Here is a 25998-nt window from a genome sequence, read left to right on the forward strand (position 1 = left end):
AGAATTCCAGGCATTGTAAGGCCAAAATTCAGAAATGTGTGTATAGAAATATGGGGGAAAGAGAGGTGCAAAATGGCTTCATGAAGGAGGGCCTTGCCTAAGTCATTTATTAACACTATTTAAATTAAGGGAATATTAAATTCAACATTGTTTCAAAACCGAATTAGAAACTCCTTAATTTAAATAATGTTACATTGCCGAAGTGAAGCCTATTCGCTCTTTACATTATATTTGAGTAATTTTTTAAACACTTTTTTTATAATAAGGTAACAGCTGAGATGGATAAAGCAAATGGCCTGAAGCATAATATTCCTTTGCAAAGGCATATGGTAGGATTAATATTCTGTAAAATGGAGCAAGCAGAATGGAACATGAAACTACAAAGGTGGTCAGAAAAGTTGAAGTTTAGAGTGTGTTGTGTGTACACACACACACACACACACACACACACACACACACACACACACACACACACACACACACACACACACACACACACACACACACACACACGAGGGTGGTTTGAAAAGTTTCAGCCTCGACCATAGATGGCAACACTATCAGGAAGATTTTTTTCCCTTTTTTACTAAGTTGGTGTCATAAGCATCCATGTGAAATTGCAAGTCATTCTATCCAGTAGTTTGTTTTATACAGCTGTTCTGAAGCAAAAGTGTTATCTGTATCCTTTGAAAGGGACAAAATTTAGTATCGTGCAGTTATAAAATTATTTGTAAAAGAAGGTTTAATGCCCAAAGAAATTCATTCGAAGTTCATAAAAGTTTATGGGCACTCTTCTCCTTCATTTTCGACAATTAAGAAATGGGCTGCCAAGTTTAAACGTGGCCGTACCAGCCTTGAAGATGATCTATGTGAAGGACGTCCAAAAAGTGTAACAACATCAGAAATCATTGATCAAGTGCACGATATGGTATTGGATGACCGCCGAGTCAAAGTGAATGAAATTGCTAAGACCATAGGCATTTCAAAAGAATGTGTAGGTTATATTTTGCATGAGAATTGCATATGAAAAAGCTTTGCGCAAGATGGGTGCTGCGCTTGCTAACAGCAGATCAAAAATGCACTTGCATGAAAATTTCTGAACAGTGCTTGGACAGCTTTAACAAGAATAAAACTGATTTTGTGCATTGATTTATTACTATGGATGAGACTTAGATTCACCATTACACACCAGAATCCAAATGGCAGTCAAAACAGTAGACAGAAGCCGTTTGTTCAGCGCTAAAGAAGACAAAGTCGATTCCATCAGCAGGAAAAGTCATGGCATCGGTGTTTTGGAATGCTAAAGACATTTTTATTATTATTATTATTATTATTAAACAAGACCTCATGGAGTCAAAGACTCATCTAGGAGGTCCTTTTATCTCACACACATCTCATCATACCGCATCTTAAACACATTCAAACTCCTTGCAGACACCACACTCTCAGGCAAGGCATTCCAATCACTCACAACTCTGCACGAAAAAAACCTGCCTCTCACTCCCTTACTCACACCTTCTTTATACAGTTTCCAGGGATGACCTCTGGTTCTCCCCTGATCTCCCACTATTCTCTGTAGAACTTCTCCACCATTGATCCTATAACAACCCCTTACCAACTTGTAGGTCTCTATCATATCTCCCCTCTTCCTTCTCTCCACTAGACTCTGCAAATTACATCGTTTCAATCTTTCCTCATACTCGACATTCCAGAGGTCAGAAACTATCTTAGTCAGTCACCTTTGGACCCTTTCCAACATCTCTTCATCCTTCTGAAAACCAGGTGACCAAATCTGGGCACAATAGTCCATGTGTGGCCTAATCAAAGCCTTATACAATGGAACAAGAATCTCCCTACTTCTACACGTCAGTGTCCTCTGCATCATTCCCAGAAGTCTTTGTGTTGTCTTCACAATTTTGGCGATGTGTCCCCTAAATTTTAGATCCTTATCCACTATCACCCCCAGATCTCTTATTTCCTCTACTTCCAACAATATATTCTCACCAAGCATAAATTCTGCATCCCATCTTTGTTTTCCAAATTTTAAAACATTACATTTTGCAACATTGAACTCGCATCCCCATTTGCTTGCCTAATCACTCAATTTATTCAAGTCTTCTTGCAAGGCCACAACATCTTCACTACTCTTTATGGTTCGTCCCAACTTTGCATCATCTGCAAACAACTGAATATCTCCATCCAAATCTTCGCCAATATCATTAATATACAAGTTAAATAGTAATGGCCCTAAAACAGATCCCTGAGGCACTCCACTAGTGACTTTCCTTTTCCTGGATATTGCACCCCCATACACAACTTGTTGATACCTATCAGATAGCCAGTCTCCAATCCAATGCACTAATCTAATATCCAACCCCATCTGCTCTAGTTTGACTGTCAACTAATCATGAGGTACTCTATCAAAAGCTTTTGCGAAATCCAAGTATATTACTGTGTATCCTTCTCCTCTGTCCAAGGAAGCAGTCACTTTATTGTAATAAGTAAGTAGATTACTAAAACACGACCTCCCTTTAGCAAATCCATGCTGTCCATCAAAGATTATACCATTGTTGTCAACCCAACTCTGGATCCTAGTTCTCACAAGCTTCTCCAACAACTTAACCACAACACCTGACACACAGATAGGCCTATAGTTTGATGCTCGAGTTCGATCACCTCCTTTATGAAGTGGCACAATCTTGCCCTCCTTCCACTCTTTAGGGACTTGACCGAGTGCAAGACTTGTATTAAAAAAAATGTCAAGGCAGGTGTCAACTCTCTGGCACATTCCTTCAGAATACGCGGTGATATATTATCAAGTCCCACAGCCTTATTTACATCTAGTTTACTCAACTCCCCAAACACCTCTTGCTCACTTACAGTCAGTCTCTCCTCCCCATCATCAACTGCTCTTAATCTCTCCATGAAGTCACATTCACAAGATTGAAAGATCTTTATGAACTGCTCATTAAGTATCTCCACCACACATTCTGCAACAGCTGTCTTTATACCATTTCCTCCAATCAATGTCATCCTTCCATAATCATTCTTTCTTTTGCTGGCTACATATCGAAAGAACTCCGTAGGATTCTTTTTAGCTTCATTAGCTAACTGCTGTTTATTAATTATCTTGAAAACAGAAAGATTACCAAAACAAGCTTTAAAGTACAAGCCATTAGGAAAAAGAAAACCAGGACGTCCTCTTAAACGATTCAACAATGACTTCTAAGGCCGGAACAGGCCATGATAGGCCTAAATCCTTGATACGCATGATGATGATGATGAATTATCTTGAAAATGGTAAAACAATAACTGAGAAATATTATTCCAATCTTTTAATCAGACTAGATGAAAAATTTCGTGAGAAAAGACCCAGTTTGCAGAAGAAAAAAATCACCTTTCATCAGGACAATGCACTATGAATTGTTGGAGCATCGAATTTATTCCCCAGATTTGGCTCCCTCTGACTTCTATCTCTTCCCAAAAGTAAAACTTTTCCTAAGTGTCAGCATTTTTTCTTCGAATCAAGAGGTGAATGCAGCTGTAGAGGGATGTTTTGCAGATATTACTGAAAACCACTATAGGGAAGGGATAATGGCACTGGAGCATTGCCTGAATAAATGTATTAGTCTTAAGGGAGATTATGTTGAAAAATAAAAATAATTTTGGAAATTATAAATTCATTTTTTTATTGTTAGGCCGAGATCTTTTCAGACTACCCTCATATATATATTGCATCTGGATGAGTGTCTAAGTGTGCAGAAATATAGCGAATGGTTCGCAGAATACATATTCTTAAATATGATGCTCTTTCTCCCTATATCTATTCCAGTTTAGTAAATATTAATATTCCATCATTCAGTATTTAAGTCAATACTTAACTCACTGATCAATAATATATTACTTTCTTTGTAAGAGAATAAAAACATTATGAAAATCTAATTAAAATCTAAACAAATAATACATAAATACATAAAAAAACTATATTTTGTGAAAATTATCTTGCACTGCATTTACTTTTCATATATTGGTATCAATGAAATATCATTTCAATTTGCTAGCAAATAATGCTTTCGGCGATAAGTTTCTCTCTCGACGAAGTTTCCCCCACTACGAATTTTCCTCTCGATAAATTTTCTCTGATGAATTGTCCGTGAACTGGAAGGGATATGAGATAGATGTACAAGTTGGTAAGGGTTGTTATAGGTTCAATGTTGAAGAGGTCTTTCATAGAATGGTGGGAGATCAGGGAGAACAAGAGATCATCCCTGGAAGCTGTATAAGGTGGATATGAACAAGGGAGTCAGAAGCAAGTATTTTGCATGGAGAGTTGTGAATGACTGGAATGCATTGGGATGAGAGCATGATGACAGCAGAGAATTTGAATGCATTTAAACCACGGTATGAGGAACTGCATGTATGACAAAAGGGACATCTTAGATGAGTTTGTGACTCCATGGAGTCAGGATAATAATAACAACAATAATAACTACCTTGCTTTGAACATATTCAATCCCTTTAGCAACTTTGTCAAGTTCTTCCATGTTGCCATGCCTCATTTCCTTCCTGTAATCTATATCCCCATAGCAATTGCTCAGCTTGCATTCATTGTAGTAATATGCTGATGCATATCATCTACATCTTCTTGCAAACTCCTGGTCTCTATAGCAGCAACCAACAATTCATTTTGTCCTAGTGCATGGGTGGCGAACCTATGGCACGCCCAAGAATTTTGCTGGCACATCAACGAATTACATATGGTATCCTTTTATACGCTTATAAATTATTCAACCTTTTTTTTTTTTTAATTGTTACAATACGTACAAGTTCAATTTTGTTTTACAGGAGAGAGCAGCTATGAAGACATGAATTATATTGGTGTGGTATTAACAAAAGATCACGCAACCCCTTTAAAGACAAATGGAACCGACAATTTTTGAGTTGAAATGCTAATTCTCTTCAACCGAATTCCACAGCATCTGTCATAACAATATTCATTATATATTTCTTAGTTTTAAGACATTCATGACGGGGTGTCATTTATCGTTCCGACAGAACTTCTCATTACCGGCCTGCTCTACTCACACAACGTTTCAACCCTTGGTTGATTTTTATTGCCTTGTTTGCATTTGAGCTGGAAGGGGAACTCACCAAGTATTATATGGCGTGTTTCAATTCGTAGTAGAATTTTATTTGAAGTAAGCCTTTGTGATCTGACATAATGACATCGAGAATTTCAAATGCAATCAAACAAACACTTATTTCATGTAATTGAAAAATTAGTCTGGTGCAATATATGGTTTTGCTTGCATCTATACAGCATAGTTTCTGTGAGAGAGGTATATGTGATTCATTAGTTGGAGCCGTTTTTATTCCAGCTGTCTCTAATTGCACTATTTGTTGAGAAATATATTACACAGACTGCGAAAGCCTCTGTACCTTATTCAGGGATACAATAAAACTTTTTTTTTTCTTGCATCTACAGTATATAATGGCTGTTGGGGAAGGCGTGTTGTTTTAGTGTGGGAGGTATATATGCAAAACGTTTTAATGTCTTTTTTCGTAAAGTGAAATCAGGGGTGCTAGTTATACGCGAGGGCAAGTTATATTCGACGGTAAGCGTTTGCCGACAAGTCGACATCCTTCTGCTGCTTCCCCTGCTCTGCTGACTTCTATGGTGAGTTACAATGCATAAATATTTTTCTCACTACCGTTTTTTTTTTGTTTCAAACCAACATCATTAAAATCAATTTAATAATACAATAATCAATTTTATACTGAATAATATTATAAATTTTTGGTGATCAGAATGGGATATGTCAATGAAACTTACCACAAGTTAATTTAATGATGTTGGCCTGAGGAAACTACAATATTGTAGCATTAGTCCTGTGATTGATAACTAATTTAAATGCGTACTTTTATATTTCTCAACATGCTACACATATACATAAGTGTACTAATACTCTTATAATTATTCCATAATTAATTATTAATACTTATTTACTAAAATAAATAGCCAAAAGGCTTCACATCGGTGATACAAAATTATATAAATTAAGTGGAAATTATATCCAACATTAAACGTTAGTTTAATGTATGAACTTTAAAAAAATGGGAACGGTATTTACGAGTAAGTTTGTTGGGACTGGGCCCTCTAATACAGTAAGAATAAATATAAATACAGTAAAAATATCTTATAGAAAAAGAATTGAGAATGACTGGTCCTTAGGATTCCCTGACTTTTTTCCTTTTCTAATCGCACCTGTGTTCATTATGCATTTCACACCGAGCATCAGCCAGTAGGCAGAAATAAGCAGCGGCAAGTGCATTATTGTTGTGTATATGCACTGTTTTGTTTTTGCTACTGTAAATGGGAATTATAAAGATAATTTAATTTAGGCATATAATAAAATGTTGTTTTTTTTGCAACTATAAAAAATGCATTTGATTTAAGTTTTGAGTTATTTTGTTACAGTTCTACTGAACATGGCTGGCAAAATAGAAAACGAAAATTATCACAGTCAAGCAGCAGAGAGTTCCAAAGCCGGTGGACTGAAGAGTATGGCATGATTAACAAAGACAAAGCAATATGTGTTTTATGTTCTGGGACAGTTGTGTGCAGAACATCATCAGTAAAACGGCATTATGAGACAAACCATAAATCGCTCTTTGAGAAAAGCAAGGACGAACAGAAAGAATTTATTGCTCGGGCAATTAAAAATAGGAATATCCAGTCAACAACCCTAATGAAATTTATCGGCAGTCATTCAAATATAACCGCTGCTAGTTTTTTTGCCTCAAATGTAATTGTCAAACACAGGAAAACTTTTAGATGGGGAATATATAAAAGAAGCATGGTTAAAATGTGCACCAGTTCTCTTTGAAGATTTTGAAAACAAGGAAAAAATTATTCAAAGAATAAAAGATATGCCTTTGGCTAGAAACACAGTGAAAGATAGAATCATAGAAATGGCTAAAAATATAACTCATCAGCAAAAAATAGATATAAAATCTTCTGGTTTAATTTCTCTTTGTCTTGATAAGAGTACTGACGTAACTTGATCAGCTCATTTAGCAATTTTTATTCGTTATTCTGTTGGGAATAATATGAAAGAAAAATTGATAAGTTTAACATAATTAGCAACAACAACAAAAGGAATAGATATTTGCAACGCAGTTGTAAATGCACTTGCTAAAAGAGATATAGATCCTTCCAAAATTGTATCAGTAACTACTGATGGTGCTCGCAGTATGACTGGAGAGGAAAATGGGTTCGTCAATTTATTTACCAAACGTATTGGACATTCAGTTCTGGGTTTTCATTGTATTATACGTTGGCATGTTTTATGCACAAAGGCTAGTTTCAAGCCACTGGAGGATATTATGGGCATTGTAACAAAATTGGTCAATTTTATATCGCCACACGCTTTAAATAAACGAAAATTTATAGAATTATTAAGTGATGTGGTAATCGAGTGGTAATGTAAGTCGGGCAGCGAGAGATATGAGATTTTTGCTTGAGACTGTACGGAAGAAGACAGAGAGAGGAAAAATAGTGTGCATGTTGCCTAGGTATGATAATGATGAGCTGAGCAGAAGAGCGGTGATATTGAATGGCATAATAGCGAGAATGTGTGACAAGAGAGGACTGGTATATGTGGATGCCTGGAGTGTGTTTGAGGAAAGAGAGGAGTTGTATGCGAGAGACCATTTACATTTGAATGAGGAAGGACGTAGGCATCTGGAGAGATTGCTGTTCTGAACGAGTCAGTGTGTTCCAGGGAGGATGATAGCAGGGGTGGCCTCTTGTGGGAATGGATACTTGGGAGAAGGGAGACAATGTCAGGTAACACTGAGCCCAGTGGAGTCCAGAAGAGATAATGCTGGGTATAGAAACAATGGCATTTATATGCTGTATACTAATGCCAGGAGTATCCGGAATAAGGGAGAGGAATTGGTGGCGCAGATAGCATCAGCCTGGCCAAAAATTATTGCGATCACTGAGACGTGGTTGACAGAAGGGGATATAACAACAGGAATAGAAGTTGCTGGGTATAGCATTTTTCGTCAGGACAGGAGGGGAAAGCGTGGTGGTGGGATACTGCTTATGATAAGTGATGACCTATGTCCTCTAAGAGTGGAGAATTTGGAAGGAAGTGAGACAAATGATTTTGAGAGCGTATGGTGTGAGGTAGAGGTAGGCAAGACAGGATATTTAGTGGGGTGTTGCTACAGACCCAGGAGCACAGAGGATGGGGACCAGGAGATGTTTAGACAGCTAAGTTTGGCAAGTGCAAGAAGAATGATTGTTATGGGAGATTTTAACTTCAGTAGTATAAATTGGAGAGAGGAAGATGCATGTAGCAATAGGGGAATGGAATTTCTAGAATTCTTGAGGGCCAAATGTCTTAGGCAACATGTAACAGAGGGAACAAGAGGTTCAAAAATTTTGGATTTGGTTATAGCATCAGAAGAGTTGATAATAACTGAGTTGACGTCTCTCCCACCAGTTGGAGAGAGTGACCATATGGTGTTGACTTGGAAAATGAATAGACATGCAGGAGTATCAAAGAGACGGGAACTTATGTGGAATTATAAGGCAGGTGATTATAATAGTCTTAGACGTCAACTTCGGGAAGTTTCATGGAGGGAGGAATTGGAAGGCCGGGATATCACCAGTGCGTGGGAAATTGTGAAAGAATATTTGTTATCAGCAATGGTAAGTTGTATACCACGAGTGAAGAAGAGGACGCAATTTGGAGTAAAGTGGATGACAAACAATATTAAACAGGAATTGCATGCGAAAAAGAGACTATGGAAGAGATATAAGGAGATAGGTGAAGAGATGCATGAGGAATATAAGACACAGGCCAGAAGAGTGACTAGTGTGGTAATGAAAGCGAAACTGGAATATGAGAGGAGATTGGCCCTAAGATCCAAAGAAAATCCTAGGGAATTTTTTAGCTATGTGGCCAGTAGGAGGAGAAATGACTGTGGAAGAATGATATTGTGGGATAAAAATGGGAATAGAGTGACTGATGCAGAGGACATAGTGGAATTGTTCAATGAACACTTTATTGGAGTATTTCATCCTAGAGGAGTCAGTTTTAATGCTAGAGGGATAGGACTGGTACGAGGTCTGGAGGTACAGGAGGAGAGTGTGTTTCAGATACTGAGTACTCTGGATGTCAGTAAAGCTGTGGGACTGGATGGTATTTCGCCACGAGTTTTGAGAGAATGTGCTAGGGAATTGACAGTACCTTTAACATGGCTTTTCAATGAAAGTCTGGCTTTGGCAAAGGAGCCCAGGGAATGGAAGGAAGGTAAGATAGTGCCATTGCATAAGGGTGGTAACAGACTGGAAGTGTCTAATTATAGGCCAGTCTGTGTGTCATCAGTAGTTGTTAAGATCTTGGAGAAAGTAGTGAGGGACCATATACAGCATTGGGCAGATGAGGGTAATGTTATCTGTGAGAATCAACATGGATTTGTGAAAGGACGCTCTTGTTTTAGCAATATGCTAGCCTTTTATAATAAAGTTACAAGAACATTAGATGAGGGAAAGGCATATACTGCAATTTTCTTAGACTTGGCGAAGGCATTTGACAGGGTGCCACATGATAAGCTGATATTTAAGTTGCAGCACATGGGTCTGGATGTCAGATTGGTCAACTGGATTCAGGATTGGATGTTTGATAGGTATCATAGAGTTGTGTATGGTGGAGCAGTTTCCATGAGGCAGAGGGTTACAAGTGGGGTCCCACAGGGCTCAGTACTAGGACCTATATTGTTTAACCTTTATATCAATGACATAGCCAGTGGATTGCAGGGGGATATTCAGTTGTTTGCAGATGGTGCGAAGCTGGGAAGGATTATTAGTAATAGTCCAGATGTGGTAGCCCTGCAAGAGGATTTAAATAAGCCAGATAGATGGGCAAATGAATGGGGGTCAGTTTAATGCAGCAAAATGTAAGGTCTTGAGGTTTGGGAAACATCGATGGGATGCTGCATACTCTATGGCAGGAGTTATACTGGAGGAAGTAGGGGAGACAAGAGATCTGGGGTTGATGATTGATAGAAACCTGAAGTTTAGGGGACATATTGCAAAGGTGGTGAAGGTAACACAGAGGATTGCTGCTATTATGAGAAGGACACTGACCTGCGAGATAAGAGTGTTATCATTCCGTTGTATAAGTCTCTGATCAGACCACACTTGGACTATTGTTCTCAGATTTGGTCCCCAGGATTTGAAGGGGATAAATTAACTGTGGAAAGGATACAAAGACGGATGACAAAGATGGTTTCAGGACTGTACAAGGATAGTTATGAGGATCGGCTGAGAGAATGTGGACTGCAGAGTTTGGTGGATAGAAGAAGGAGAGGTGATATGATTGAGACTTTTAAACTGTTGAGAGGTGGTTACAGGGTTGACACTGGGGAGTTCTTTCGCTTGGTTGATCAGCTGGAAGGAGTGATGACAAGAGGCCATCCCTGGAAGTTACTAAAGGAAACTGTGAGCAAGAGGGTAAGGAGTGGTTTCTTTGTGTGGAGGGTAGTTGAGCCGTGGAATGCATTGCCTGATGGAGTGGTGGGAGCGAGAATGGTCAGTGAGTTTAAAGAGTGGTATGATAGACTTTGTGTTTCTCAGGGGGGGACCTCCCCTCAGTGAGTCTTGACAGACTTTATGTCTTAGGAAGGACCTCCCTCGATGAGTCTTTTGACTCCTTGGAGGCCTGAATAATAATAATAATAATAATAATAATGTAAACTCAGTGTACAATGGTTTACTTATGTATAAGAATGTCTGATGGTTAAGTCAGTAGAAAGTTCTTCAAAGATTTGTTGAGTGTTTAGATGCAGTCAGACTTTTTTTACATAATGAGAAAATCATTGAAAAATACAATCAGTTAATGAATGTCGAATGGCTTTCGAAATTAATGTTTTTTAATTGATTTGTGTTTACATTTAAACGAATTAAATGTTAAACTGTAAGGTGTTAACAAGACAATTATTGTCATGTTTGATTTAATCAAAGCATTCGAAGCTAAATTACCAATTTTTAATCATGACGTTATTTCCAATACCTTCCGATATTTTCCAAATACAAAAAAATTCTTTGCAGATCTAGAATCTCATGAAAAAAGACATCAAGTTAAATTCACAAAAGAGTCTTCTACATAAATATAAAGGAGCCAATAACCTTTAATTCGGTGCTGCAAACATTATTTAAATTAAGGGGATATCAAATCTCACATTGTTTTAAAGCTGAATAAGAAACTCAAAGATAGAAATCAAAGAGTTTCACGCCGAATATAGCAAACTATAAAAGTTTTGGTGGATTGTAGCGTACGTTAAAGTACGTAGTTCAACACTAGGGCAATTTGTAGCAGAGGAGGGTAGAGTTCTGATAATAGTGATCAGAACAATATCCTCCTCTGCTACGAGTTGCCCTAGTGTTGAACTACGTGCTTTAGCATATGCTACAATCTGCCGAGACTTTTATAGTTTGCTATATTCGGCATGAAACTCTTTGATTTCTATCTTTGAGTTTTCTTATTCGGCTTTAAAACAATGTGGGATTTAATATCCCCTTAATTTAAATAGAGTTTTCTACAGTTATTCAGTCGATAGTCAACGAATTTTCTTCAAGATTTATGCAGTTCAGGCAATTTGCAGAGATATCAAAATTTATTTTGCATCCAGATACATCAGCAGATAAACTCAATTTGGAGATTTTCGAGTGGCTGAATTTGGAAGATATAGAAATGCAATTAATCGATTTTCAATCTAGTTCTATATGGAAACAAAAGTTAGTCGATTTGAGAAATGACTTGGAAATAATGGAAAATGATCGATTATTGGGCGCAATTAAGAAGAATGCAGAAGAGGAAATATTGAAAACCTGGAATGCCATTCCTGAAATCTTTTGTTGTTTAAAAAATCTGGCGATGGATATATTATCAATTTTCTCCTCTACATATGCTTGAGAGTCATTATTTTTCAAAATGAATTTTATAAAAGACAGTTTAAGAAATAGAATGACTGATGAATATCTCATTCGGTGTGTGTGTGTATTACTAACAGTGACAAAATATGAACCTGATATAAAGCATTTGGCATCTACAGCAAAAATCTCATTAATAAATTGATATTGATAAATTAATAAATTGATAATAGGTTGATATTGATTTGTATATGACAATATGTATGCCAAATTATGAGTTCATTTTTATGAAATTCTATGTTAATTTTTAAACATGTCTCAATGAAATTCTGCAATTAATTTTATATTAATTTTTTCCCTATTAAAAACTTCACGGCACATCAGCAACTTGATTTGTAAATATTTGGCATGCGCCGGCACGTCAGCAACTCGATTTGTAAACTTTTGGCATGCGCACATAAAAAGGTTCGCCACCACTGTCCTAGTGGATTCCATATTGCACCAGATAATATCAAATTAAGCATCTCTCCGAGACCTAATATCCTCCTTAACTTCTATTTTTGTTGGTTGAAGTTGATCAACTATCATCAGCAATATCTCGCTTTCTGTCCTATTCCCTCCTTCCTCCTGGAAATACTACACAATACTCTTTACATTCTATCCTTGTAACTATATCCTTTTCTGTCAACTAGGTCTCGCTGATGTTTATAATTTCTGTCTAAGTTGAGCTGACCAATGCCAAAAATTATAAACATCAGTGAGATCTAGTTGACAGAAAAGGATATAGTTACAAGGATAGAATGTAAAGAATATTATTATTATTACTTGATTATTATTATTCTTATTCAGGCCTCCAAGGAGTCAAAAGACTCATCGAGGGAGGTCCTTCCTAAGACATAAAGTCTGTCAAGACTCATCGAGGGGAGGTCCCCCCCCTGAGAAACACAAAGTCTATCATACCACTCTTTAAACTCACTGACCATTCTCGTTCCCACCACTCCATCAGGCAATGCATTCCACGGCTCAACCACCCTCCACACAAAGAAACCACTCCTTACCCTCTTGCTCACAGTTTCCTTTCGTAACTTCCAGGGATGGCCTCTTGTCATCACTCCTTCCCGCTGTTCAACCAAGCGAAAGAACTCCCCAGTGTCAACCCTGTAACCACCTCTCAAGTTTAAAAGTCTCAATCATATCACCTCTCCTTCTTCTATCCACCAAACTCTGCAGTCCACATTCTCTCAGCCGATCCTCATAACTATCCTTGTACAGTCCTGAAACCATCTTTGTATCCTTTCCACAGTTAATTTATCCCCTTCAAATCCTGGGGACCAAATCTGAGAACAATAGTCCAAGTGTGGTCTGATCAGAGACTTATACAACGGAATGATAACCCTCTTATCTCTGCAGGTCAGTGTCCTTCTCATAATAGCAGCAATCCTCTGTGTTACCTTCACCACCTTTGCAATATGTCCCCTAAACTTCAGGTTTCTATCAATCATCAACCCCAGATCTCTTGTCTCCCCTACTTCCTCCAGTATAACTCCTGCCATAGAGTATGCAGCATCCCATCGATGTTTCCCAAACCTCAAGACCTTACATTTTGCTGCATTAAACTGACCCCCATTCATTTGCCCATCTATCTAGCTTATTTAAATCCTCTTGAAGGGCTACCACATCTGCACTATTACTAATAATCCTTCCCAGCTTCGCATCATCCGCAAACAACTGAATATCCCCCTGCAATCCACTGGCTATGTCATTGATATAAAGGTTAAACAATATAGGTCCTAGTACTGAGCCCTGTGGGACCCCACTTGTAACCCTCTGCCTCCTGGAAACTGCTCCACCATACACAACTCTCTGATACCTATCAGACAGCCAATCCTGAATCCAGTTGACCAATCTGACATCCAGACCCATGTGCTGCAACTTAAATATCAGCTTATCATGTGGCACCCTGTCAAATGCCTTCGCCAAATCTAAGAAAATTGCAGTATATGCTTTCCCTCATCTAATGTTCTTGTAACTTTATTATAAAAGGCTAGCATATTGCTAAAACAAGAGCGTCCTTTTGCAAATCCATGTTGATTCTCACAGATAACATTACCCTCATCTGCCCAATGCTGTATATGGTCCCTCACTACTTTCTCCAAGATCTTAACAACTACCGATGACACACAGACTGGCCTATAATTAGACACTTCCAGTCTGTTACCACCCTTATGCAATGGCACTATCTTACCTTCCATACATTCCCTGGGCACCTTTGCCAAAGCCAGACTTTCATTGAAAAGCCACGTTAAAGGCACTGTCAATTCCCTAGCACATTCTCTCAAATTTGTATTGTATAGTATTTCCAGGATATAAAATCTTAAAAATAAGATGAAATTAACATTAATGATGGTAAATAAAAAGTTTAAATGTTGATAAATTGGCATCATTGTTATCAGTGCTAACTTAAGTTACATGCCTAATATTTTCTTTAAAAAATATCTTTACTTACTGTTTTCATCTGGCATCTTCTTTTTATTAAGTCATTGCTAAAGTCTTCAAAGAACTTTATAGCTTGTGGATTAAAAAGTGGGATTTTGAATAACTTCATAAACCATGGAAAGAGGACTGAAAGATACATATAAGAAATTTTAATAGAGAAATTAAAAAAATTCAGGACATATAAAAAACAAAAAAATCATTTATATAATATTATTATTTCGGGCAACTCCAAGGAGTCGACAGACTCATCGAGAGAGGCCCTAACATCATGTCAAGAACAACTACTATTCGACATTCACACAGTATCTATCATACCTTGCCTTGAACTCATTCACAGTCATAGCACCCACAAAAGACTCTGGCAGCTTATTCCACTCATTCACCACTCTCCAAGTAAAAAACCTAGCTCTAACACCCCTGCTAACCATATTCTTGCCCAGCTTCCATGTATGGCCCTAGTCCTCCCACCACCAGTCCTATTCTCAAAAATATCTTCTGAATTAATCTTACAGAAATCCTTCAGTAATTTGAATGTCTCAATCATATCACCCCTTTTCTGCCTATCAACCAATTTTTGCAACCCACAAATCTTCAACCTGTTCTCATAAGGTTCATTCTACAGATCTGCTATCATCTTGGTCACTCGTCTCTGGATCCTCTCCACCCCCTCCCCATCAAAAAGAAACCCTGGTGCCCATATCTGGGCACAGTAGTCTAGATGGGGTCTTATCAAGGCTTGATATAGAAGAACAATAACTTGTTTATCTCTGCTTGTTAAAGTATTTTTCAGCAACCAAGTGATTTGATGAGCTGATTTAGCCACTTTTGCAGGCACACTTTTAGGCAATGCATTCCAATCACCCACTACTCTCCATGCAAAAAATCTAATCCTCATGCCCTTGCTCACACCCACCTTATATATACAGCTTCCGGGATGATCTCTTGTTCTCTCCCCCCCCCCATCTTCAGATATTCTATGGAAAATCTCATCCACACTAATCTGTTAATTACCCCATACCAACTTATAAGTCTCAATCATTCACAGTCAAAGCACCCACAACAGACTCTGGCAGCTTATTCAGATTTAGAGAATGAAAATTACAGAGCCACTAGGCTCTGTAATTTGCATTCTCCAAATCTGTCTTCATATTCCACCTTCCAGAGACCAGAAACCAACTTAATCAATCATCTCTGGACCCTCTCCAACATCTCTTATTTCATTCCACTATACAAGGTTGTACAGTGGAATGAAAACATCCTGATTTCTACACTTCAGTGTTTTCCACATCGTTCCCATAGTCTGCTGTGCTGTCCTTGTAATTTTAGCAAAATGTCCACAAAATTTCAAGTCTCTATCCACCACAATCCCAAATCCTTTATCTCCTCCATCCCATCTTTGCATCCACTCACATCCCATCTTTGCTTCCCAAATTTTAAAACCTTACACTTTGTAACAATTAATCTAACATCTCCCCCCCCCCCCACTCGCCTATTCAGACAGTGTATTTAGGTCCTTTCTGGAAAGCTACAGCATCTGCTTTCCCCAACTTTGTATCATCTGCAAACAACTGTATTAAATTGAAAAAAACTACCATTTAAGTTTTTTTCAATGTCATTTACATGCAAATTAAACAATAATGCCACCAAAACAGACCCCTGGGATATGTCACTAGTGACGTTCCTCTTCTGGGATATCACTCTCCATACATAACCTGTTGATACCTATCAGACAGCTGATTTCTAATCCAACACCCTAATCTACTATCCAACCACATCTGTTCAAATTTAACTACTAGTTTGTCATGTGGATATCTATTGAAAGTCTTTGCAAAATCTAAATATACTACTTTATATGCATTCCCCCTTGTCCAATGTATTTGTCACCTTGTTATAATAAGTAAGCAGATTGCTAAAACACAATCTTCCTTTGAAAACCAACAATGTTCATTTAAGGAAGGTTGTGTTTTACCACTAGTGACCTTCCTCTTTCAGGATATGGTACCCCCACCCCCCATATACAACTTTCTAATACCTATCTAACAGTGAGTCACTGATCCAACTAAGAAGTCTATTATCTAATCCCATCTGTTTTAATTTATTTAACAGTTTGTTGTGTGGTAGCCTATGAAAAGCTTTTGCAAAATCCAAGTACACCACTGTATGAGGGCGGTCTGAAAAGTTCTTGGCCTAACAATAAAAAAATTAATTTATAATTTCAAAATTATTTTTATCTTCAACATAACCATTCATTCTCTTGTGGGTATAAAATAGAATTGGAATCAAAAATTAAAAAAAAAAAGTTATCCGGTGCACAAAATCGTAAGCGTCATGCTGCGAAAGAAGCAGATGTTAAGAAACAAACTGGGGCTCTTAATAAATTTGTTAAAATATTAAAATATTCTGATGCAGACTGTAACCAACTCGATACTTCAGAAATCAGAATTCAAGAACCATGCATATCATCCAGTTTGCATGAAAGTACTATTGCAACTATTGAACAAGATAACAAGACGCATGATTTAAGTGAAAAACAGTTAGGAGAAGATTTAGTTGTAGTTGACCACGAAACTAACACATTGTTAGTCTCTGTAATAGAAGATCCAGGTGAATGGGGAAATATTGATGAAAAATTACGAGTTCATTTTAATTGGCCTGTTCAAAAGAAAAATATAATATATCCCAGAGATACATATAGTCATAAATTTCGCGACACGTATTATAATAGAAAAATGGAAAATGGTGAGCTCGTGCCAAGAACATGGCTCATTTATTCTGAAACTTTAAATTCTGTTTTTTGCTTTTGTTGCAAACCTTTCACACCTACCGAATCAAATAGTCTTGTAGAAGGTTATAACGATTGGAGAAATGCAAGTACAACTTTGCATAGACATGAGACTAGTTTAATTCACATGAAAAATTTCTTAAAATGGAAGGAAGAACTTGATAAAAATTTAAAAAACAAAACTACTATTGATTGCCAGACTCAATGGAAAAGAAACATTGGAGTGTTTTAGAACGCTTCATTGAAATTATAAAATTCCTTGGTAGCCAAAACTTAGCTTTTCGTGGATCATCTGATAAATTATATGAAAGGAATAATGGCAATTTTTAAAAATTAGTCAAACTGTTTGCGAAGTTTGATCCCATTATGGAAAATTATGTTGAAAGGGCCCTACAACAAAACAATAGAATACACTGTTTGAGTAAAGACAGTCAAAATTAAATATTGGAAACTTTAAGTAACGCAATCAGGGATATAATTTTATTATCAATTCGAAAATCTAAATATTATTCCATAATTTTAGACTGCACACCTAATGTAAGTAAAACAGAACAAATGACCATTATTAAATCGCTTTGTTTTCTGTGACAATGGAATTGTCAAGATCAGGGAAAACTTTTTAGGTTTTGAAGATATATCAGATTCCACAGGATGTTGTTTATGTGCAACAATAATGGAACAACTGGAAAAATGGAACATTCCCATTGAAGACATGCGAAGTCAAGGGTATGACAATAGGGAAAATATGAAAGGGAAAAAATATGGGCTCCAAAATTTGCTTTTAAACAAAAATCCTCGAGCTTTTTACTTGCCATGTGCTGCTCATACTCTAAATTTAATCATTAAGGATGCAGCCAAAGTGAATGCAGATACAATTAGTTTCTTTGCAATTATTCAAGAAATATACAATTTCTTTTCATTCTCTTGGGCAATCCTTTTAAAGTTCGTAAAAAAATTAACATTGAAACAGCCATCAGAAATGCGATGGGAATCCGCCCTCTACGATATCAGTTACAAGAAATTTACGATGCACTTTTTGAAATTTTAAATCATGAAAATTTTAATAAAGAAACTCAGCATGAAACACAAACATTATGTGCTAAAATAAAGGACTACAAATTTATTTGCTCTCTTATAACTGGGCATTATTTACTTAACAGAATAAACCCTGTGAGTAAAATGCTTCAAGACAAAAATATGAACATTACACTTGCTTTAGAATCTATCGAAAACTTAAAAATATTCTTACAAGAGTATCGATCGGATACAAATTTTAAAGAAGTTCTAAAACGGCAAAAGAACTAAGTGAAGAAGTGGACGGAGAACAAGAATTTAAAACTTGTACAGAAGTCCAAAGACAAAAGAAGACACGACAATTTGACTACGAGCAGCATGACGAAATGCCACAATTGCCAGAAGATAAATTTAGAGCGAATGTGTTTTATACACTTCTAGACGTTGCAATGTGTTCGTTAATAGAACGTTTTGAACAACTAAAAACATATTATGATAATTTCAATTTCTTGTATAGATTACTACAAATTAATAACAAAGATTTACGAAAAAATTGTGACGATTTAGAGATTCTCTTGAAGGACAGCGACAATAAAGACGTAAATGCAATAGAACTATATGACGATTTATGTACTTTCCAGGGTATTTTTCGGAAGGATAATTTAAATATTCAAAACCCTTTCGATATTCTTAATTTTACAGTGTCCAATAATTTATCTTTCCCTAACTTTTCAATTGCTTTAAGAATATTATTAACCTTACCTGTTAGTGTAGCGAGCGGTGAACGTTCCTATTCCAAGTTGAAATTGATTAAAACCTACTTAAGAATAAGTATGTCACAAAAAAGGCTTGTTAGTTTGGCGTTAATAGCTATTGAAAATGATATATGTGTGAAATTAGACATTAAGACCATTATTTCTAATTTTGTGAATATGAAATGAAAAAACCCTAAAATTTTAATTTAAAAAAATTTCAAGTATATTTATGTAATTTAATTTATTTTCTGTTATTCTGTAAAGATGTTATTTTTTGAATACTTATATTAAATGTTCTAATTATTTCTGAATTCTTTTCTTATTTTCTCATCTATCTTGAGTTTCTTTTATTTTCCTAAAAGATAGTTAAACTTAAAAAAAATTATTAACATTTTTTTATAAGTTACTAAGAATTTAGTGACTTGTAAAATGCAAGAATTTTTTAAACTTTAGTTCAAATAAATTTTAACTTTAATTAAAATTCATTTTAATTTTGTTAGCGATTTGGGTCGGTGAGAAGGCTATAATCCCTGTATCATTATATTCAATGATTAAAGTGAAGTGGCTTTATCAAAATTTGCTTTAACTTTTGAGAATTTTTTGAATATTCGGATTTTTAACGATTATCCTGCCTAGTCACACCCCCGGTTCATTACATTTTAGTGAACCAATGTGTGGCTGTTCTGTCAAAATTTATTTAAGAAATTTTAAATAATTTAAATTTTTATTATCATAAAAGAACCACACACGCCCGGATTGTTACAGGGGCGCTTAGATAGACACTGCATGCAGGCGACAAAGACCCTAGCGCTGGCTCTGTGTATATGCAGATAATCTGCACTATAGCATTGTGCAGACAATAGTATTGCATACCAGCAATGCTATTGTCTGCCGCATGTAAGAACAAAGGGTGTGTACAACCGTGGCTACTACTCTGGAAATTAAATATGCCAATAGCCATTTTGCAGCTGTGGTGTATCAATGGACAGTTAAAGTTATCAACTATCTAGAGCAGTGCTTCCCAAACTTCTGGATGTGAGGGTCCCCCTTTGGAAAAATTAAAATATTTCATGCCCACCTCGAAAAAAAATCCTAATATAGACATATATATTATTATAATATTTATTGTATTTATATTCAATACAAAACATACACAGCGAATATTGCAAAAATCAAATGCAAATATTATATTTTTAACATCTTACATACACATTGGCATGGCACATTATCTCATATTTTTATACAGATAGATATATTGTTATTGTACATTTGAAGTACAAGCACATGAAATGTAAAACGATTAGTAATAAAGAAAGAATTAAAAACATAAAAGAAGTTTAATAATAATTTAATGTGATGGATGTATTTCAATACTGTACACAAAAAGTTAATATCAGGTGAAATATTTGAAACTGCAATGCATAGATTTCTGCTTTGAAATGCAGAAATCTAAGCATTGATTATATGAATAAGCATATATTTACTCCTCTTCTTCTTCTTCTTCTGCAACTTCTCCTACTTAAGTGGGGTCACTGTTGATGATGAAATAAGCATATATTTACTAATATTCATTAATCGCCAAAATACGCAGGAAGCAAAATTTTTGAACCCGCACCAATGTGGAATTTTTTTTTTTCTATTAAAATATAAAAAAAAAAAAAAAGAAATAATAAATAATAAAAATTAAATACGTTTCTTTTAAAATAAAAAAAATCTACTTAGTCTTAAAACATTTTCAATTTGTTTTCATTATTTCATGGCCACCCTCAACAAAACCAATGGCCCCCCCCAAGGGGGGGGGGCATGGCCCACAATTTGGGAAGCGCTGATCTACAGGTCAGTTAGAATTTCCTCCAGTTAGGAAAGCTATCTTATATTCTTATAAGATAGCAATACTTACCTTGCTTGTTAGAGCCTAATTTGTGGAAATACGGGGCCATACCAAGGTAGAAAGTGGGGGATGAGGAGCCAGAGAGAGAGAGAGAGAGAGAGAGAGAGACTATATATGAGATGTGACCAGGCCTATTCATAACTTAAATGGCGAATGTTATTATCAGTACTGTTAAGAGTGAAGTCCCTGAAACCATGGAGCTAAGTATATTTCAAGCTATTCATAATAGTGGTATCATGCAGATGCATCATCTTTTTTTGTGCAAGATAATCATATATTTTAACACTAAAAAAAGATTAAGTGATTTAACAATGACCTGATAAATGGATATTGAAATAAGAAAATTACCAGTCATAAATGCCTTCCAGGAAAAGCTACATTCCATAAACATTTTTGCATGGGTGACAAATGGGCTACTGCGATCCTTAAGGGCATTGATCTTTACTCCAAATGCACAAAGAGCAATAATATCAATGCTGTAAGCACCAAATAACCTGATAATAAAGAATTTAAACATGTGAATATAGAAATAAAAAACATACTAGCAAAACTAGATCTGTAAGCAAAATGCTATATTTGCAATTAAAATAGAACTATTTTCTTACCTGGCCAATGAACAGAGGAGTTGCCATTCTACATTTTACTATTCTCTGGGATTCACACACACACACACACACACACACACACACACACACACACACACACACACACACACACACACACACACACATATATTCATTTTAATCTAAACTGACTAATAAGTTTCAGCAACTACAAACAATCTCACAACCTTCTACAATTCCCAGGTGTATACAAAGTTACATGTGAGTGCAGAAAGCTTTACTATGGTCAAACGGAGAAATCTATCCTCCTACGTCTCAAGGAACACCAGAGAGACATTGCTTACAAGAGAACCAGAGCTACTGCCCTATCAGGCCATGTGCTGTTTTCAATAAACACGAACAACAAAAGCCGCCAACATGAAGTAAATTGGACAACAATTTCAAACTCATGCAGGTATAGCATGGAATGAGGAGTTAACTGGAAAAGAGATCAATGCAGCTTGTGGGATATTCAAGAACTATCTAGTAGAAGCAATATCTAAATATATTCCAAGGGTCAGAAGGTTAAATAAAATAGGTGTGAGGACCTCTGTAAGAAAAGGGTATATGTGGAACTACAAGGGGGGGGGGTGATTATGAAGAGCTCAGGGTGTAGCATGGAATGAGGAGTTAGCTGGAAAAGAGATCAATGCAGCTTTGGGGATTTTCAAAAACTATCTAGTAGATAGAATGTCTAAATGTATTCCAAGAGTCTTCTTCTTCTTCTTCAACGCGTTATTCCCGCTTCCTATGCAGGGTCCACGTGTTACTTTAGATGCGACTTCTGGTTAGTACTACTCCCAACCGACCCGTCGCCTGGTCTGCCGCTGGGGGAGATATATTTTTGACTGTAGAGGCGTATGTTCATGGGCCGATTTGCCTGTTTGCGGGATGAAAAACGCCAGATAAACTGGCGGAAAAAACCCTACTGACCGCGCCCAAGAATGGCTAACTTGGCTATGCCTGAGGAAGATCCTCAAATTCCTCACGTCTACAATGGGAATCGAACCTGGGACACTCCTTCCCCAGGCATATGGTTGCGAAGCGCAAAGCCACTAGGCTAACCGTGCGGTCAAATGTATTCCAAGAGTGAGAAGGTTAAATAAGGTAGGTGTGAAATGGATGAATAAAGAGATTAAGCATGCAATACAGATAAAAAGGGCATTGTGGAGGCAGCATAAGAGAAGTGGAAATAACCAATCTCATGAGGTCTACAAAGACCAGTCAAGGAAGTTGACTTGGTTGGTGAGAGTAGCTAAAGAGAGGTATGAACAGCAGTTAGCTAATGAAGCCAAAAAGAATCGTAAGGAGTTTTTTCAATATGTAGCCAGCAAAGGAAAGAATGATTATGGAAGGATGACACTGATTGGAGAAAATAGTATAAAGACAGCTGTTGCAGAAGGTGTGGTGGAAATACTTAATGAACAGTTCATAAAGGTCTTTCAGTCTTGTTAATGTGACTTCATGGAGAGATTGAGAGCAGTTGACGGGGAAGAGAGACTGACTGTAAATAGCAAGAGATGTATGGAAATTGATCAAACTAGATGTAAATAAGGCTGTTGGACTTGATAATATATCATCAAGTATTCTGAAGAAATGTACCAGGGAGTTGACGCTGGCTTTGACATATTTTTTTAATACGAGTCTTGCACTGGGTCAAGTTCCTAAGGAGCGGAAGGAGGCGATAGAACTCCAACATCAAACTAAAAGCATATCTGTGTATCAGGTGTTGTAGTTAAGTTGTTGGAGAAGCTTGTGAGAACGAGGATTCAGAACTGGGTTGACAACAATGGTATTATCTTTCATGGACAGCATGGATTTACTAAAGGGAGGTCATATTTTAGTAATCTACTTACTTAATACAATAAAGTGACTGCTTTTATGGACAGAGGAGAAAGTTACACAGTAATATACTTAGATTTTGCAAAAGCTTTTGATAGATTACAACATGATAAGTTGATAGTCAAACTGGAGTGGATAGGGCTGGATATTAGATTGGTGCATTGGATTGGAGACTGGCTATCTGATAGGTATCAACAAGTTGTGTATGAGTGGAGCGATATCCAGGAAAAGGAAAGTTACTAGTGGTGTGCCTCAGGGGTCTGTTTTAGGGCCATTGCTGTTTAGCTTGTATATTAATGATACTAGTGAAAATTTGGATGGAGATATTCAGTTTTTTGCAGATGATGCAAAGTTGGGACAAACCATGAAGAGTAGAGAAGATGTTGTGGCCTTAAAAGAAGACTTGAATAAATTGAGTGATTGGGCATGGGGATGCGAGTTCAATGCTGCAAAATATAAGATTTTAAAATTTGGAAAACAAAAATGGGATGCAGAATTTATGCTTTGTGATGATATATTATAGGAGGTGGAAGAAATAAGAGATTTTAATAATTAGTGGATTAAAAAATCCACTAATTAAAATAAGTGGATAAGTATCTGAAATTTAGGGGACACATAGCCAAAAATGTGAAGACAACACAGAGGCTTCTGGGAATGATGCAGAGTACACTGACTTGTAGAAGTAGGGAAATCTTGTTCCATTGTATAAGGTTTTGATTAGGTCACACATGGACTATTGGGCCCAGATTTGGTCACCTGGTTTTCAGAAGGATGAAGAGATGTTGGAAAGGGTCCAAAGGTGACTGACTAAGGTAGTTTCTAACCTCTGGAATGTCGAATATGAGGAAAGATTGAGAAGAATCAACTTGCAGAGTCTGATGGACAGCAGAAAGAGGGGGGGGGATATGATAGAGACCTACAAGTTATTAAGGGGTTGTTATAGGATCAATGCTGGAGAGGTTCTACAGAAAATAGTGGGAGATCAGGAGAAGAACCAGAGGTTATCCCTGTAAACTGTAAAAAGAGGGTGTGAGTAGGGGAGTGAGAAGCAGATTTTTTTTCATGCAGAGTTGTGAATAATTGGAATGCCTTGCCTGAGAGTGTGGTGTCTGCAGAGAATTTGAGTGTGTTTAAAGCACAGTATGATGAGCTGTGTGTATGATAAAAGGACCTCCTAGATGAGTCTTTGACTCCATGGGGTCTTGGGTAATAATAATAACAATAATAAAGGAGCTTTTCTTTCTGAAAATGCTATGTTAGATTTTGTACAGATGACAACAGGATAAGAGCAGCAGCTTTCAGTCTGATGACACACCAGAACCAAGAAGAAGAAGCTATTTGATTGTCCATTACAACACTACATAAAATATCAACTTTTGGAACGTAACCAGGTCAGCAAAGTTACAATCTTTTTTAGAATGGATTCTTCTGAACATGAAAGGTGGTGGTTGGAAAGGTTAATGACAACTTTATCTGAAAGTAAGGAAACCTCTCTGTTCAACTGAGAATAGAATAAGAAATCAAATTTCTTCTTCCTTCTATTACCACAGCACTTATAATAATGTTAATATAAACTGTGAATCATACTGCTAATAATTATTCCAAGAATCCATATCTCACTTGTTAGCCAGAATGAAAGAGATCAAAGCATATGGAATCTAATTTGTTGATAGCAAACCTTGTATGACAAATATGCTTATTTACAAGGGCTAAAGAAGCTTTATGATAAATTTGCTTAGCCTTTTTTGAAAGCATATACTCCTTAATGTATAGAAATTTTGGAGTAATATTATTATCCCTAAAGCTTTTAAAAAAATTAGGCAATTAATCAATGAGAATGTTTTTGCTTTGAATTCTCATTACAATGTATTTGTTGTTTAATGCCACTTTGCAGGCTGTTCGATGTCTGAGAGATTAAAACATAAGATTAAAACAAATATTTTTTTTTATATTAGTCATTTATTTAGCAACTGATTTCTGATTAGCTTTGCTCATATTAAAACTCATGGCTTCATCAGGGTTTAAAAAATGCACAAAAAAATATATAAAAGCAGATAATAACAAAGTTATCTAAGCATTGATATAATATTACAAAAGAAGATAAATTGAATGTGAAACACGAATAGGAAGTTGTGTGGCATGTGTTAGCTGTCAGCTTGCAATTATTGTCAAAACAAAAATCTGGGCTGACAAGGGATTTTAATGAGAGATTTCATGATGTCGTTTAATATACGATGGCAAAAAATGGCAAATTAAATTTGGAAATAGACAGCAGAATTAGCAAAGCTGGTATGGTAGGAAGTCTAATGAATAAATTTATATGGAATAAGAGAGAGAGAGAGAGATTAGTCAAAACACTAAACTAGCTGTATACAAGACAAAGTTCAAACCAATTTTAATTTATGGAACTAAGAGCTGGGTGAGAAAAACTAAAACTATTGATCAAAGACTGGAGACCACTGATATGAGAGTACTGAGAAAGATTAGGGAATGAACAGATGGCATGAATGGCAGTATCATTAAAAATGAGGACATTAGTTAAGAACTTGACATTGGTAGCAGAGCTAATCTCAGGTAGTATGGCTACTTAAACAGAATGGGAGAAGAAAGATTAGTTAAACCAGTGTTCTTTGCCAGGATGACTGGTAAAAGACTGGGAGAAAGACTAA

The 25998-nt window shown here is 36.4% G+C and overlaps 1 protein-coding gene across 1 annotated transcript in view; it reads right to left on the reverse strand.

Moving 5' to 3' along the window:
- Positions 1-25998, reverse strand: part of LOC150101661 (cytochrome P450 3A5-like) — a 219556-nt gene that overhangs the window by 100944 nt on the left and 92614 nt on the right. The window contains exons 7-8 of the mRNA XM_090400698.1: positions 21234-21379; positions 14454-14569 (exon numbers count right to left, since the gene is read on the reverse strand). Of these exons, the coding sequence (XP_090256824.1) occupies positions 14454-14569; positions 21234-21379 (262 nt within the window). The remainder of the gene's footprint in view (positions 1-14453; positions 14570-21233; positions 21380-25998) is intronic.

This window comes from Typopeltis vanoorti, chromosome 11 (genome assembly GCF_054136105.1).
Source record: "Typopeltis vanoorti isolate ZY-2024b chromosome 11, IOZ_Tvanoo_1.0, whole genome shotgun sequence".
Classification (NCBI taxonomy): Eukaryota; Metazoa; Arthropoda; class Arachnida; order Uropygi; family Thelyphonidae; genus Typopeltis; species Typopeltis vanoorti.